At 52.7% G+C, this 13,043-nt stretch overlaps 1 protein-coding gene across 1 annotated transcript in view; it reads right to left on the bottom strand.

The window, feature by feature from the left end:
- Nucleotides 1–13,043, bottom strand: part of NOL11 (nucleolar protein 11) — a 451,282-nt gene that overhangs the window by 292,600 nt on the left and 145,639 nt on the right. Inside the window, exon 8 of the mRNA XM_078654327.1 lies at nt 2,282–2,358. Within this exon, the coding sequence (XP_078510453.1) occupies nt 2,282–2,358 (77 nt within the window). The remainder of the gene's footprint in view (nt 1–2,281; nt 2,359–13,043) is intronic.

Raw genomic sequence — 13,043 nt, 5'->3', positions numbered from 1 at the left:
TTCGGCCTTCTGCCTGGCATCCTGGGGCAGGTCCTTCACCAACTGCCCCAGCGCCTCCATGATCTGGTACATGTGCCCGTTTATCAGGGCGTTGGAATTAGCCATGCGCCAGTGGGTCGCGGCATTCCGTTCGATCCTTCTGCCCACCAGATCCATCCTTTTGCTTTCCTTATCCGGTGGCGGGCCAGAGGTAGTGGGTACGTTAGCCCTCCTCCTTGCTGTGGCCGTGATAATGGAGTCTGCGGAGACCGTGCCCTGAATGTAGGCCGGGTCCTTTGTGGAATGCTTGTACTTCTTCTCAGTTCTGGGAGTTACTGCCTTGCGGGCTCCCTGAATGCTTCCTTCCCCTGAGCCAGGACGCTTTCGAGCATTGGAAGGAACTGGCTCCTCGTTTGTGTTGGGAGCAATGTTTCTAGAAGAAAGTCTGCTTTCTGCTTCTCTTCGTCGAGCTTGAGCTTGAAAGCTGCTGCGGCAGATTGTATCACCGAGTTGTAGGCCCCGATGTCGTCCGGCGGCGAGGGCCTCGAGGGGTAAGTGTCGACCACCTCCTCCGGGCTGTCGGTGTCGACATCTATGTAATCTACCTCCTGTAGGTCAGAGGGTGCCGACTCTGTGTCCGTCCTGCTTTCCTCTTCCTCCCCATAGTTGTAACTATCGTAGGGATTCTCGTACTCCTCCTGGTCGTCGATCACCTCGACGTCCTGGTCTTGTTCCTCGGCGACTTCCGCGATCTCATCCTCCTCCTCGACCGCCTCCACCACCGGTGGCTTGGTCTTGTGAGGGATCGTGAAGGCTTTCATCTTTGCATCAAAATCTTTCTTCCGCTGCATGATGTTCTCCATTTCGGCCTCGAGGCGCCTTCTCTTCTTCTCCATCTCGGCCACGTGTTCTGCGTCGGATGGGTCGGCTGTTCTTTTCGGCGGATGGCTCGTCGCCGTGCCTTTCGGTGTCGAAGTTTTCGACGTCGAACCGGATTTTGGGTCTCTGGTCGTCGTCGTCAGTTTTGGGTCTTTCTCCCTCGGCGTCGATCGATCCTTTTCGGGGACGATTTTCGACGTTTTCTGCTGATCAGCAGCTCTCGGCGCCGGGGACTCCTTCTCGGAGGATCCGCTGGGCCTGGGAGTAGTCGCGGACGCCGCCTTTTTTGGCGTCGGCGCTTTCGGGGTCTTGCCCTCGATTTTTCTAGACTCAGAGTCTCTCGGGTTCTTGGGGGCCGAAGAGTCTCCTACCTTGTCAGAAGTCTTCGTGTAATCGGTCTCTACGACCGTGTAGCTGTCGTCTTCGGCGGCAGCGTTGTCTTCTTCCTCGGAGGACATCCCCAGCTCATAGAGGGACGGAGTCGGGGCCTTCCCCTGCAGGGTGGCGTGTGCTACCCTCTGCCTCTCTCTCACACGAAGGGTCTTCGGGGCGAAGGCGGAACAGGCGTTGCAGTCTCCGCTTTCGTGGTTCACCGGTAGGCAAAGGTTGCATACCGGGTGCTGGTCCTTCTGCGCGTACTTGTGGTGGCAGTTACGGCAGAACTTGAACGGCGTGTTGTCCATCATCGAGCGTCCAGGGCCTCTCTGGTCGCGTGTTCGTCGACGGTCGTCGATGATCTCGATGAAAAACGCCTTCTCCTTGCTGACTTTTCGTCGATGAAGTCCCCTGGAGTCTTCAGATGACTTCTCCTCGTCTTTTCTGTATTTTCTTTCTTCTTTCTCTAAAAATGTCTGGAGCCCAAACGGGAACGATCCAGACCCGACCGCGGAAAAAAAGAATCTGAAGATGGCGCCCAAGAGTGGGAGCTTCCGCAGGAAGCATGCCGACGTCACCGGAAATACACCCAAGGGGGTGTGACGCCGACGCCCACCTGGGCAAAGAAGAAAAAAAAACAAAAAAAAAAAACAAAGAAAAGACTACAAATCCGGACTCAACCACAAGACCGCGGAATAATGCACAGCATAGTGAATCCAGAAAGATTCACGCTGCAAAAATGGCAATACTGCTGTTCAAGCACGAGAAGAATTTCCCTTAACGGTCGTCATACAACCTGTCTTCACGTTCAACAAAGTTCCTTCTGTGAGAACACTAAAAATATCGGGCTACTAATCTGCAAGATGTAAAACAGCAAAATCACATATTTATTAGACGATTAGCCCTTGCTGGTATACTTTGAGGGGGTGGCCACCACTTCTTACAGATTAATATGCATGAGTGGTGGTCACCAGAATAAAATTCGAAAAAGGGCAAGGTGGGTGGTGAAAAAGTGTACAAAGTAGAACATTTCCAAATCAAAACTTACTTGACCACTGGTCCCCTGTGGCAGTTCTTTCGAAGCCTGAAGAGTCTGAAACTTAGTGTTCCATATAGAAAGATGTTCTACAAAACAACAAAAGAAATGCAGTTCATACCACAAGCCAATGATTAGCATGCCAAGTACCTAGAAACACATAGTATGCAACTACAGTATACAACATTGGTCCCAGCAGACTCTCAACATGCACAGAATTTGGTTACCATGCATGTGCTATAAATTCATCATACATGCACGCACTCAGCATGTCCACTAGATGTTAGCTCAAGCGTCGGGGTTGAGGTGGGTGGGAGGTGGGGTATTGGTCACATTAAAGTGGAACTTTACTCAAGTGGTGACATTAGACCATACTCCTTTCTGAGGGAGTAAACAAATATGGCCAGGACAAGTATGAGAAAGTGCTTCTTTTTGCATGGTTAGCCCCAACTTTTTGCCTGGTTTTGATGCAGTTTCGATTGTAGTGCACAAGGTCTATGGCATCCAGGTCGCCTGTTGTAGGAAAGTGGGTTTCTGTAGCAGTAACCCCACCCCACACATTTTGCCAGATTTCTGATGCGCTTTGACCTGATGTGCCCTGGGTTCCTGCACTTTGACTTGATGTGCCATGGGTTCCTGCCAATCAGGTTCCCAGGGCCTGTGTTCAGCCACGATCTGATCCAGAAAGGAGCATTCCTCTTTCTCTCATGCCTACAAATATCTTAAATATTGTGTCAACACGGATACCAGAGAGTGGCTCGCTTCTGGGTTCCACATAAAAACAATTACGGGCTGATCCGTAGTGTTCAGAGGTATCCAGTACCTTCAAGTTCTCAGCCAAAATGAAAAGCAGTTCTGGATTGTATCGTTTCTAAAGTCCAGCCTGCCTCAAATTCCTTCAAGTCTTGGAAGTCTTTTAAATCACGCCCACTTCATAGAGACATGATCACGTGGGCAGTTTGAGTATCAGTCACGTTCGGCTATCGGTGTATTGCTGAGAACAAAACGGGGTATATGCCTCCGTTAAATTATTGTTTTATGATGAATTTAGATAGGTACTGTAATTTTTAGGTCTCGCCTGTCAATGCGCATGCGCATTGAGCAGAGCGAGACTATAGGGCTTTAAACAAAGTTTACCTAACTGCGGCGATTTGGTGCTGTGCCCGTGGCTTTTAGGTCAATGCGCTTGCGCATTGACCTAAAATGCGCGTGCACATCACCAAATCGCCGTCTGTTCCCTCAGCCGCATTCCTCCGACACCTTTTGAAGTGAAGCTTAGCTTCACTTCAAAGGCCCCGGCTTCTTCACACCCACATGCCGCTCTCCCCGCTCAGCCCCCTCCCCTGCCCGCCATGTGCATTTCTCCTCCACCCCCTCCCCACAGCAATGCCCTCCGTCTTGTTGGTCCCGGTCTCTTGCCTGACCTGCAGTCGCCGTCCCTTGGCTGTGCTTCATTGCTGAATCTGGGATCCTGATTGAGTGTGCTGGATAATTGGTTGGACTGCCCTGTGTCTGGTTGGTCCCGATCTCTTGCCTGCCCTGGTGACAGAAAGTTCCTTATTGCTGAGTGCCACTGCGTCTCTTGTTTACAGAGCTTTGCTCTCCTACTATCACTGTCCTCTGTGTTTTGCGGATCGGTGACACACTCTGTCTTCCTTTTCCAGAGCTATACGCTCCTACCTATCATTATTCTCAGCATGTTATGGATCGGTGACACGCACACGTCTGTTTTAATTTTTCCATACGGCAGTATTAACTACAAAAACCTTCATTGCTGCAGGCTCACAGTGCTTTGTGTCTTTACTTATCGGTGACACACACACCATTTCCTGCATTTATTTCCCTTAATTTTGTAAAGTGACACTCACACGGGCAAGCACTCTGTGTGATACTCGCTCGTGACACACACACCAGAATATATTATTATTATGCAGCAAGGTTAACAACTGTTGTATAAGGTATATTAATTCCATGCCACGTTAAAAAAAAAACATATTAGTATTAGTGTTTTTGGAATAAACTCTTTATTTTTGTGCTCTTCAGCAATAAAAAAAAAAAAATCTACACAATGCCCACCACAGGCTGCGTCCAGTCGCAGAGGTCGTTACCAGTTAGCAAAGGACTTCCTGATCAGTGATTGTCAGCAAAGCCCAAAGCTATAATGCAGGGCCCTGGATGCTTTTTGAAATGGGATTTCTCCGTCGTCAAGATGCGCATTTTCTGCTTCAGCCACCTTACACCTGCTGCCAGGGTGGTGTACTGGAGCTCGAAGCCATCTCCTCTGCGTTCGGCCCGTTCTGATTACCTCTGAGTCCTCCACATCACCTGTTCTTTCACTTTCGCTTTCTCGTTATATGCCCATATACATCTCCCCTCACACTCATCCTCACTCACCCTCACCCTCACTCACCCTCACCCTCGCTCACCCTCGCTCACCCTCACTCACCCTCACTCACCCTCACTCACCCTCAACCCCTCACCCTCAACCCCTCACCCTCACTCACCCTCACTCACTCTCAACCCCTCACCCTCACTCACCCTCACTCACCCTCACCCTCACTCACCCTCATTCACCCTCACTCACCCTCACCCTCACTCACCCTCATTCACCCTCACTCACCCTCACCCTCACTCACCCTCAACCCCTCACCCTCACTCACCCTCAACCCCTCACCCTCACTCACCCTCAACCCCTCACTCACCCTCAACCCCTCACCCTCACTCACCCTCAACCCCTCACCCTCACTCACCCTCAACCCCTCACTCACTCTCACTCACCCTCACTCACCCTCAACCCCTCACCCTCACTCACCCTCAACCCCTCACCCTCACTCACCCTCAACCCCTCACCCTCACTCACCCTCCCTCAACCCCTCACCCTCCCTCAACCCCTCACCCTCACTCACCCTCAACCCCTCACCCTCAACCCCTCACCCTCAACCCCTCACCCTCAACCCCTCACTCACCCTCAACCCCTCACCCTCACCCTCACTCACCCTCACCCTCACTCACCCTCAACCCCTCACCCTCACTCACCCTTACTCACCCTCAACCCCTCACCCTCACTCACCCTCAACCCCTCACCCTCACTCACCCTCAACCCCTCACCCTCACTCACCCTCACCCTCACTCACCCTCACCCTCAACCCCTCACCCTCACTCACCCTCACCCTCACTCACCCTCAACCCCTCACCCTCAACCCCTCACCCTCACTCACCCTCACCCACCCTCACCCACCCTCACCCTCACTCACCTTCACCCTCACTCACCCTCACCCACCCTCACTCACCCTCAACCCCTCACCCTCACTCACCCTCACTCACCCTCAACCCCTCACCCTCACTCACCCTCAACCCCCACTCACCCTCAACCCCTCACTCACCCTCAACCCCTCACTCACCCTCACTCTCACTCACCCTCAACCCCTCACCCTAACTCACCCTCAACCCCTTACCCTCACTCACCCTCAACCCCTCACCCTCACTCACCCTCAACCCCTCACCCTCACTCACCCCCTCACCCTCAACCCCTCACCCTCACCCTCACTCACCCTCAACCCCTCACCCTCACAACACATATTGTGTTACAATAGGTGTCACATTTGCGAAAGATAAAACTATTGCCATTGTAAATAACAAAGCTATTAATTTCGCTATTTTCAAAACAAGCACATAAATAAAAAATGTGTCCTTTACAATACCAATAGCTCAAACTTTCCTAATGCGAGACCTATTGCATTGCTGTGCTTCTCTCCCCTGCTGCACTCTCCTGCTCTCTAGAGATGTGGCCTAACGACCAGAGCTGCCATCTAAGTGACGTAAATACAAAACATGTTGCATTCCAAATGCTATAGGTGTCACATTCGCGAAAGTTATAACTATTTGAAAATGACAAAGCCATCAATTTAGCAATTTTAAAAACCAACAAATAAATAAAATAGGTCATTTACAAGACCAATAACTACAACTTTTCTAATGAGAGACCTATTGCATTTCCAATGCTTGTTAACATATATGTTTGTTAAACAAATAATTATTTTCGAATGTATTGAATTGATTTGTACCGAATAAATCTGTATTGTATATTGGTCGCCATTGGATTACTTGACTTCTTAATTCTTATATTTATTGTGCTCGTGTTGGTGATATAAGGTTCCTACTGTGAGTGTTCATTTGTGTGCATATTCACCCAAAGGGGGTTCTTTGTGACTAAGGTCTATTTTGGTACCCTTCTCCTTTGGTGTTTGGGTCCCTCTCTTTTTTTGAGACACATACCTGCGTGCCATGCCTGCAACTCAGTACCTATTGTATAGGTAAGACACCTCGCTAGCTGGATGCACTACACCACTGGTGAGGGTACAGTTGCATGAGCACTGAATCCCAACAGTGTCCAAGTACATTCATCGACATTGTAAGTGCAGTAAAGCCATAAGGAGTATATGGTCTGGGAGCTTGTCATTACGAACTCCACAGCACCATAAAGGCTTTACTGAAAGGCGTGGCCAAGCAGTCTACGACGGTGGACGTGCCGTGCTGAGGCTCCACATCGGGCGAGCATATAATCTGTTTTACATCATCACTTTAGGCAACTGAACAGATATTCTGCAACCGGAACACACGGAGCATCTCACGGTGACAAGCCCCTTCTGAGGCGGAGCAGGGCTGCGGAGCATACAGAGTCATTGGAGGACCCGGCGGTTGGCGGCAAGATGGCGCCCACCCGCGCCCCTGCCCATCATCATGAGAACTGGCCGTGTTAGGGGGGAGACGGCCTGGAACATAGACTGTGAGACCGGCGGACAGTGGGACTGGGCTCCGAGAGAACAGGAAAAACGGTATGCCTGGCAGCAACGTGAGGAGAGGAGATATCACGGAAGACATCGGGCACAGGGACTTAATGGATGAGACACAGTGGGCGGAATGAGAAAGTCGCATCAGGCAGAGCGAAGTTTGTGAGGCTGGAGAGACACTCGCTGGGCGACGGAGGACCGGTACCACCAAGGCGACTCGTTTCCCCGGGCCGCTAAAGATCGGAGAACTGAGGGGGCTGAGACTGCCTGACCCCAACGTGGCGCCAGGTGGACACGACGGCAGGGCCTCCCGGGGCAGAGAGTAAAGATCCGGACCTGCAAGGAGTGCGCCACACGGACGCTGAAACGGTGAGTGGTGGGACCCTCCCCGGGGCTGCCTGATACCGGGGAGCAGGGCGCATGGTTTCCCCCCCACCGCCGAGGCCCTACTTCACTAAATGCCTGACCTTAAGATGGCGGACTGACATCCCACTTGGCACCCAAATACGAAGCCTGGCTCAACACAAGCTGACGGCTGCCAGGAGTGCGGCACGCTGTGCGCCTTATCAGGCCCCTCAACCCTATAACGAGCGGTGGTGGACTAGATCCTCCTGGCCTCACTAGTCACCTGGCACCAGGAGTGGTGGGCGGGGAAGACGGAAGGGACCGCGTTGGATGCACCCTGAAAACTGCCTCGCACAGTGCTGGCCACGGAGCGTGATTGAGGAGTGGCATCCCCAGATTGAACACCTGAACCACCCGCTATACCCCCAGGGGCATGTGGGGGAAAGATCATATTCGGGACCCACTTCAGGGACCCACAAAAAGTCTCCCAGGCCTCGGCACCACAACACACTGCCTGCAAACGGCAGGACATCCCAGAAGGCACGATGGGGAAACCCAGGGCCACGCACGCCATAACTGTGCCAGAGATGGCGCCAGAGAATATACCGACCCCCAAGCCCGGTGCCAAGCTGGCTGCGACCCCGCCTGATTCATCCATATCGGACAAGCTAGAACGAGTGTTGGCGGCTCACCAGGGTGTCTATGGAGGAGCGACTTGGCATCCTGACAACCGACATAAGCATTATCAGGGACGACCACCGAAAATTAGCCCACAAGGTCAACGAAGGGGGGAAGATAGTGGCTGGCCTGCAACCCACGGTGAAAGAACAACAAACAACCATTCGCGATGTCCTGACCCGTCTATCGACGATGGAGGCACGCATGCACGACCTAGAAGGACGCTCGAGGCACTGTGATATCCAGGTGGTGGGGCTGCCGAAAGGAATTGAGGGGCCAGACCGGGTGGGGCACATGGAGACGAGGGTGAAGTCCTTTACCCCAGCTGCCGACCGGTCTACCTTCTTTTCCATTGAGCGCGCCCACAGAGTCCCGGTGCGCAGACCTCGGCCTGGACCGCCCCCTGACCGATGTTAGCGAAATTCCTCCACTGGGATGACCGGGATGCAGTGCTCAGAGCCGCCAGATGATCAGGCCCCCTCAGGGTCGAAGACAAACAGATAATGATATTTCCAGATTATGCACGAGCGGTGCAGTAACAAAGATCGCAATTCCTGGAGGTGAAACAACGGCATAGAGAGAATAATAGCCAATATTCCCTTTTATTGCCCGCAAGTATCAAAATTATCCACAACGACATTGCTACATTTTTTACAAATGCGGAGGAGGCATGCGACTGCCCGCGGCTGTCCGGGACAGAGGCTGTGCGTGAACAGAGACAGAGGGTGCCACACCCAGGAAGCGCAACCAAAACGGGGGGCACAATGGAGAGAACACTGTGACATGGAGCCCTGTAGTAGACTCCCCAGACTTAGAGCAAATTATGCAGAAAAGCCAGGACGCTCTGCGAGCCGTGATGGCTCTACAGGCCTCTCTGCCATCAGACAACCTGTAGGACCCCCACATCTGTTCTCATCGGCCAGAGACGAAGATAGCGACGAGACTTCATCTAAGGGAGACTATCACGCCACCCCAGGTCACCCCCCCAGACAGCGGATCTCATAAGTTGATGAATGCGCAAGATAAACCATGGGAGGCTACCTACGAGACGCTACCCATAATCTCTCGCAATGGATGGTTGCGGGGTGGGCCTATCAATAGCTTCCCGGGCCCCCCTTATAAAGCCGCAGCCTTCCCATGATATCCACGCAACATCGTCCCGACACTTCCAGGGACCAGACGACAAACACTAATCCTCCACGAGCCCGATCAAGGACAAATGTCGCCCACACGCACCACCACCCCATGGTTACTTTTTGATGCTCTCTATCCCCAGGAGAGCTAGTTTGGACGTATCGCTCCCAGCGATGGGTCCCCAGTATTGGGACTGTTCCCCGACCCCAGTTCTTAGTTCACCCGACCCCTGCACCATGACCTCTTGATAACCCCCATGTAGAGGGCGAGAGCGCGCACCCACATCTCCACACAGCTTCGCGAGCGACAGCCATTGGGGAGGGATGGGAGGCTACTCATCCTCAGAGACCCAACACTGCAGCAACACACCTTACCATCCCCCATGACACATACGGAGTTTAAGTTTTTAACTTTAAATATTCAAGGGAAGCACACAGCCAGAGAGCGCTTTGCGATATATGCTTATGTTAAACTCTAAAATAAGTGACGTGGAACATTCTGCTCCACAACCTACTCCGCCTTTGCAAGAGGAACGCTGATCTGGATTCGCCCCGGAGTTCCCTTCCGCGAAACCTGAAGAAAGGTGGACCCCGAGGGACACTACGCGCTACTGGAGGTATTACTAGACAGGCAGCCCATTCTCATAGGTAGCATCTATGCCCCAAACATAGACCAGGCACAATTTTGGGGGACCCTAACCAGCACACTAGCGCGATTCATATCCTCCCCGTGGATACTAGGAGGATATTACAACCGCTCCCTAGATCTTGCACTAGATAGATCCTACCCCCCCTCCCCCACACCAAACACTCCCCAGCCCAAACGCACCCAGCTGCACTCCGCGCCTGGGCTGCACACTGGTCTTTAGTGCACGCATGGCGACATACACACCCGACCTCCAAAATATATTCATTTCATTCTATACCCCACAACTTGCGAGTTCGCCTAGAACCGCTTCATGTGCACGCAGTCTATACTCCCACGCTTTCAACACTCTGATTACTTGGGCAGGGTAGTATCAGATCACGATGCACACACCGTGACTCTTGCATGGCGCCCACCCACACCACGGATTCCTATATGGCACCTCCCGAACGACTGCCTTATAGACCCAGTGTTCCAACACGAGCAGTGAGAAACAATCCAACACTACTTTGCTGAGAATACAGGAACCACACCAGCTAGGTCACTAGAATGGGATGCCTTTAAAATAGTGTTACGAGGAGCATGCATCCGGCAAATTACAGGAGTGAGGCACACACTGGAGAGGGCGGTACAAGCCACAGAACAACAAGTGGCGCAGTTATCTAAGGCAGCAGATTAACAGGAGATCCCTCACACGCAACTGGCGGAGGCCAAAACTAAATACGAGGAGGCGCGCGCCGACCTACGGCGATATAATTTTCGCACATACACCACTAGAGTCCAAAATGATAGGAACCGGGCCGGTACCCTGCTAGCCTGGCTCATTAGATAAGACTTGCAAATGCAGCCAATCACTGGCATTCGCAATGCCATCGGGGAGGTGGTCTACACGCAAGCTGACATCCCATCAGCCTTCCACGATTATTACACCATACCATACCATACAAGGTGCCAACTCAGGACAGGGGGGGGAACATGTTCAGACTATGCTAACCACGGACATCATAGCCCAAATAACGGACAAGGGGCGAACGACACTGGACGCCCTACTCACAACGGCAGAGTTCTAAGCCGCCATCTGTCGCCTGGCCAAAAACAAGGCGCCGGGACATGACGGTTTCCCGGTAGAATTATACTCCACGTTCTCCCAGCACCTGGTCCCACAGCTCAGCGCCGTCTTTCATGAGGCGCTGGAGTTGGGACTCCTCCCTCAATCCATGCGGGAATCCGTGCTGGTGACGTTCCCCAAACCCGATCGGGATCCTCTACTTAGGGCCTCCTATCGCCCCATCACCCCCTGACCACAGACTGCAAATACTGGGGAGGATCCTGGCTGATAGACTAAAGGAGGTACTCCCCAGGCTGGTACACCCAGACCAGAGCGGGTTTGTCCCTGGGAGGAACACCTCCCAAAATATATGCCGGCTGTTCCAGGTCCAGGACAGGGTACGGAGCAGGTTCCCACGTGCGGCGTGCCTGGTGCTGGATCTCGAGAAAGCGTTAGACACCCTGGCATGGCAATATATCTTTGAGGTGCTTCGGAGGGTGAGCATAGGGCCTCCGATCATTGCGTACACCCGGCTATTGTACATTGACCTCACCACACGGGTTAGAATAGATCGCTACGTATCTTCCTCCATTCAGATAAAACGCGGCGCGAGGCACACGGCAGGGCTGCCCCCTGTCCCCCGTCATCTTTGCCATCGCCATGGAACCGCTGGCAGTGCGACTACAAGAGGTGGGCGAGCACTGGGGCATCGCGCTGGGAGGCCGCACTCATAGCGCCTCCCTATATGCGGACGATCTCCTCATTTATGTCAGGTGTGAGAAGTTGGCCTGATAGGTGATGTTTCCAATTCTGGAACCACCTATTATCAGACCAAACAATCCCTTATGGTGTCAGGTTGTAAGTCAACCTTGTTAGACAAGCTATCCTAGGGGTAGCATGGACTAAGCAGCCTAAAGGCTTAACTTAAGAGGTCGTGTTAAGCGAGCTGTTTTACCACATACAATCCTGTAATATCAAATGAAAGGACACCACACAAGTATATATTATAAAAATATATGTGTTTATTACTAAAAACAATCCCCAGTATTCTTTATGAATAAAGGGGCACAAGCGTTAAATCAAAAGTACAGTTTAAACATACAAAGTTGCACAATTATGGGTGAGGGCGGGTGGCCACTCAAACCATATACTAAACAAGTGGTATAAGAGATACCAATCGAACAGTGGTTAGGCCTAGGGCCTAGGGAATCGCTGGGAGCAGTCAGGACAAGCAGTGCTGAAGTCGGGAGAGGCCCACGGGATTCGGGAGCAGTGCGGAAAGCGCACGCATGCACCAATGTTAACCAATGGTGCGTAAAAATGACAAAGTTAGAGTTTAAGGACACTTCCGCTGCACCTAGAGGAACAAAACTTAAGACACAGACCCTAGAGGTGTGCACCAGTGTGGGAACACCGGCGGAGCAAAGTTACCTCACCCACAGGAAGCGGGTGCACAGGGTCGAAGTTGAGTCGGGTTTCGTCACGCAGGCTCTTGGTGCTTGGAGCTGAAAGGGCTGCAGGCGGGGTGAAAGAGAAGTGTCCGGTGGAGTCCAAGGGTGGACTCGAGTCGAAAAGTACCTGAAAGCAGAGGGGACAGAGTCTGGGTCACTCAGCAGTGACCAGGGTGGAACCAGGACGGAACCAGGCAATGTCGGGCGCAATCAGGTCGCTGTCGCGGTGCTTCTCTCCGCTGTCACGTGGGCTCTGGGGCATCTACGACGTCCAGGAGCAGGTCACGATCTGTCCCACGCAGGCTCTCACCGTCGGCACTGTCGGCTTCAAGATTGGAGCAAACAACACTTGGCAAAAGCAATCCACGCGGAACCAGGAGATTGCTTCTCACTCGAACCAGGAAGGTCAGAGTGGGGGCTCCTTTTCAGGGGAGCTGGTGCAGATCTGGAGCAACCAGATTCACAAGTCGGTTTCAAGTTTTCGTCGGCACAGGGGCCACTAGCCAGCTGGCAAGTGACCGGGCCAACGCGTTGAGCCAAAAGTAGCAGAAGGGCCCCACGCAGCACTCGATGAGTGTAGAGGGGTGAGCTTCGGTGCAAGAGTGGCTCAGGGTTGGGGCTTCTCAAACCCCGGTGCACAGCTTCGAGGGTCACTCGTGGGCTGCACGGTCAGCGTCTCGTGG

Source organism: Lissotriton helveticus, chromosome 7, assembly GCF_964261635.1.
Source record: "Lissotriton helveticus chromosome 7, aLisHel1.1, whole genome shotgun sequence".
NCBI lineage: Eukaryota > Metazoa > Chordata > Amphibia > Caudata > Salamandridae > Lissotriton > Lissotriton helveticus.
The sequence above is the reverse complement of the archived record's forward strand: the minus strand, read 5'-3'. Positions and strand labels throughout refer to the sequence as shown.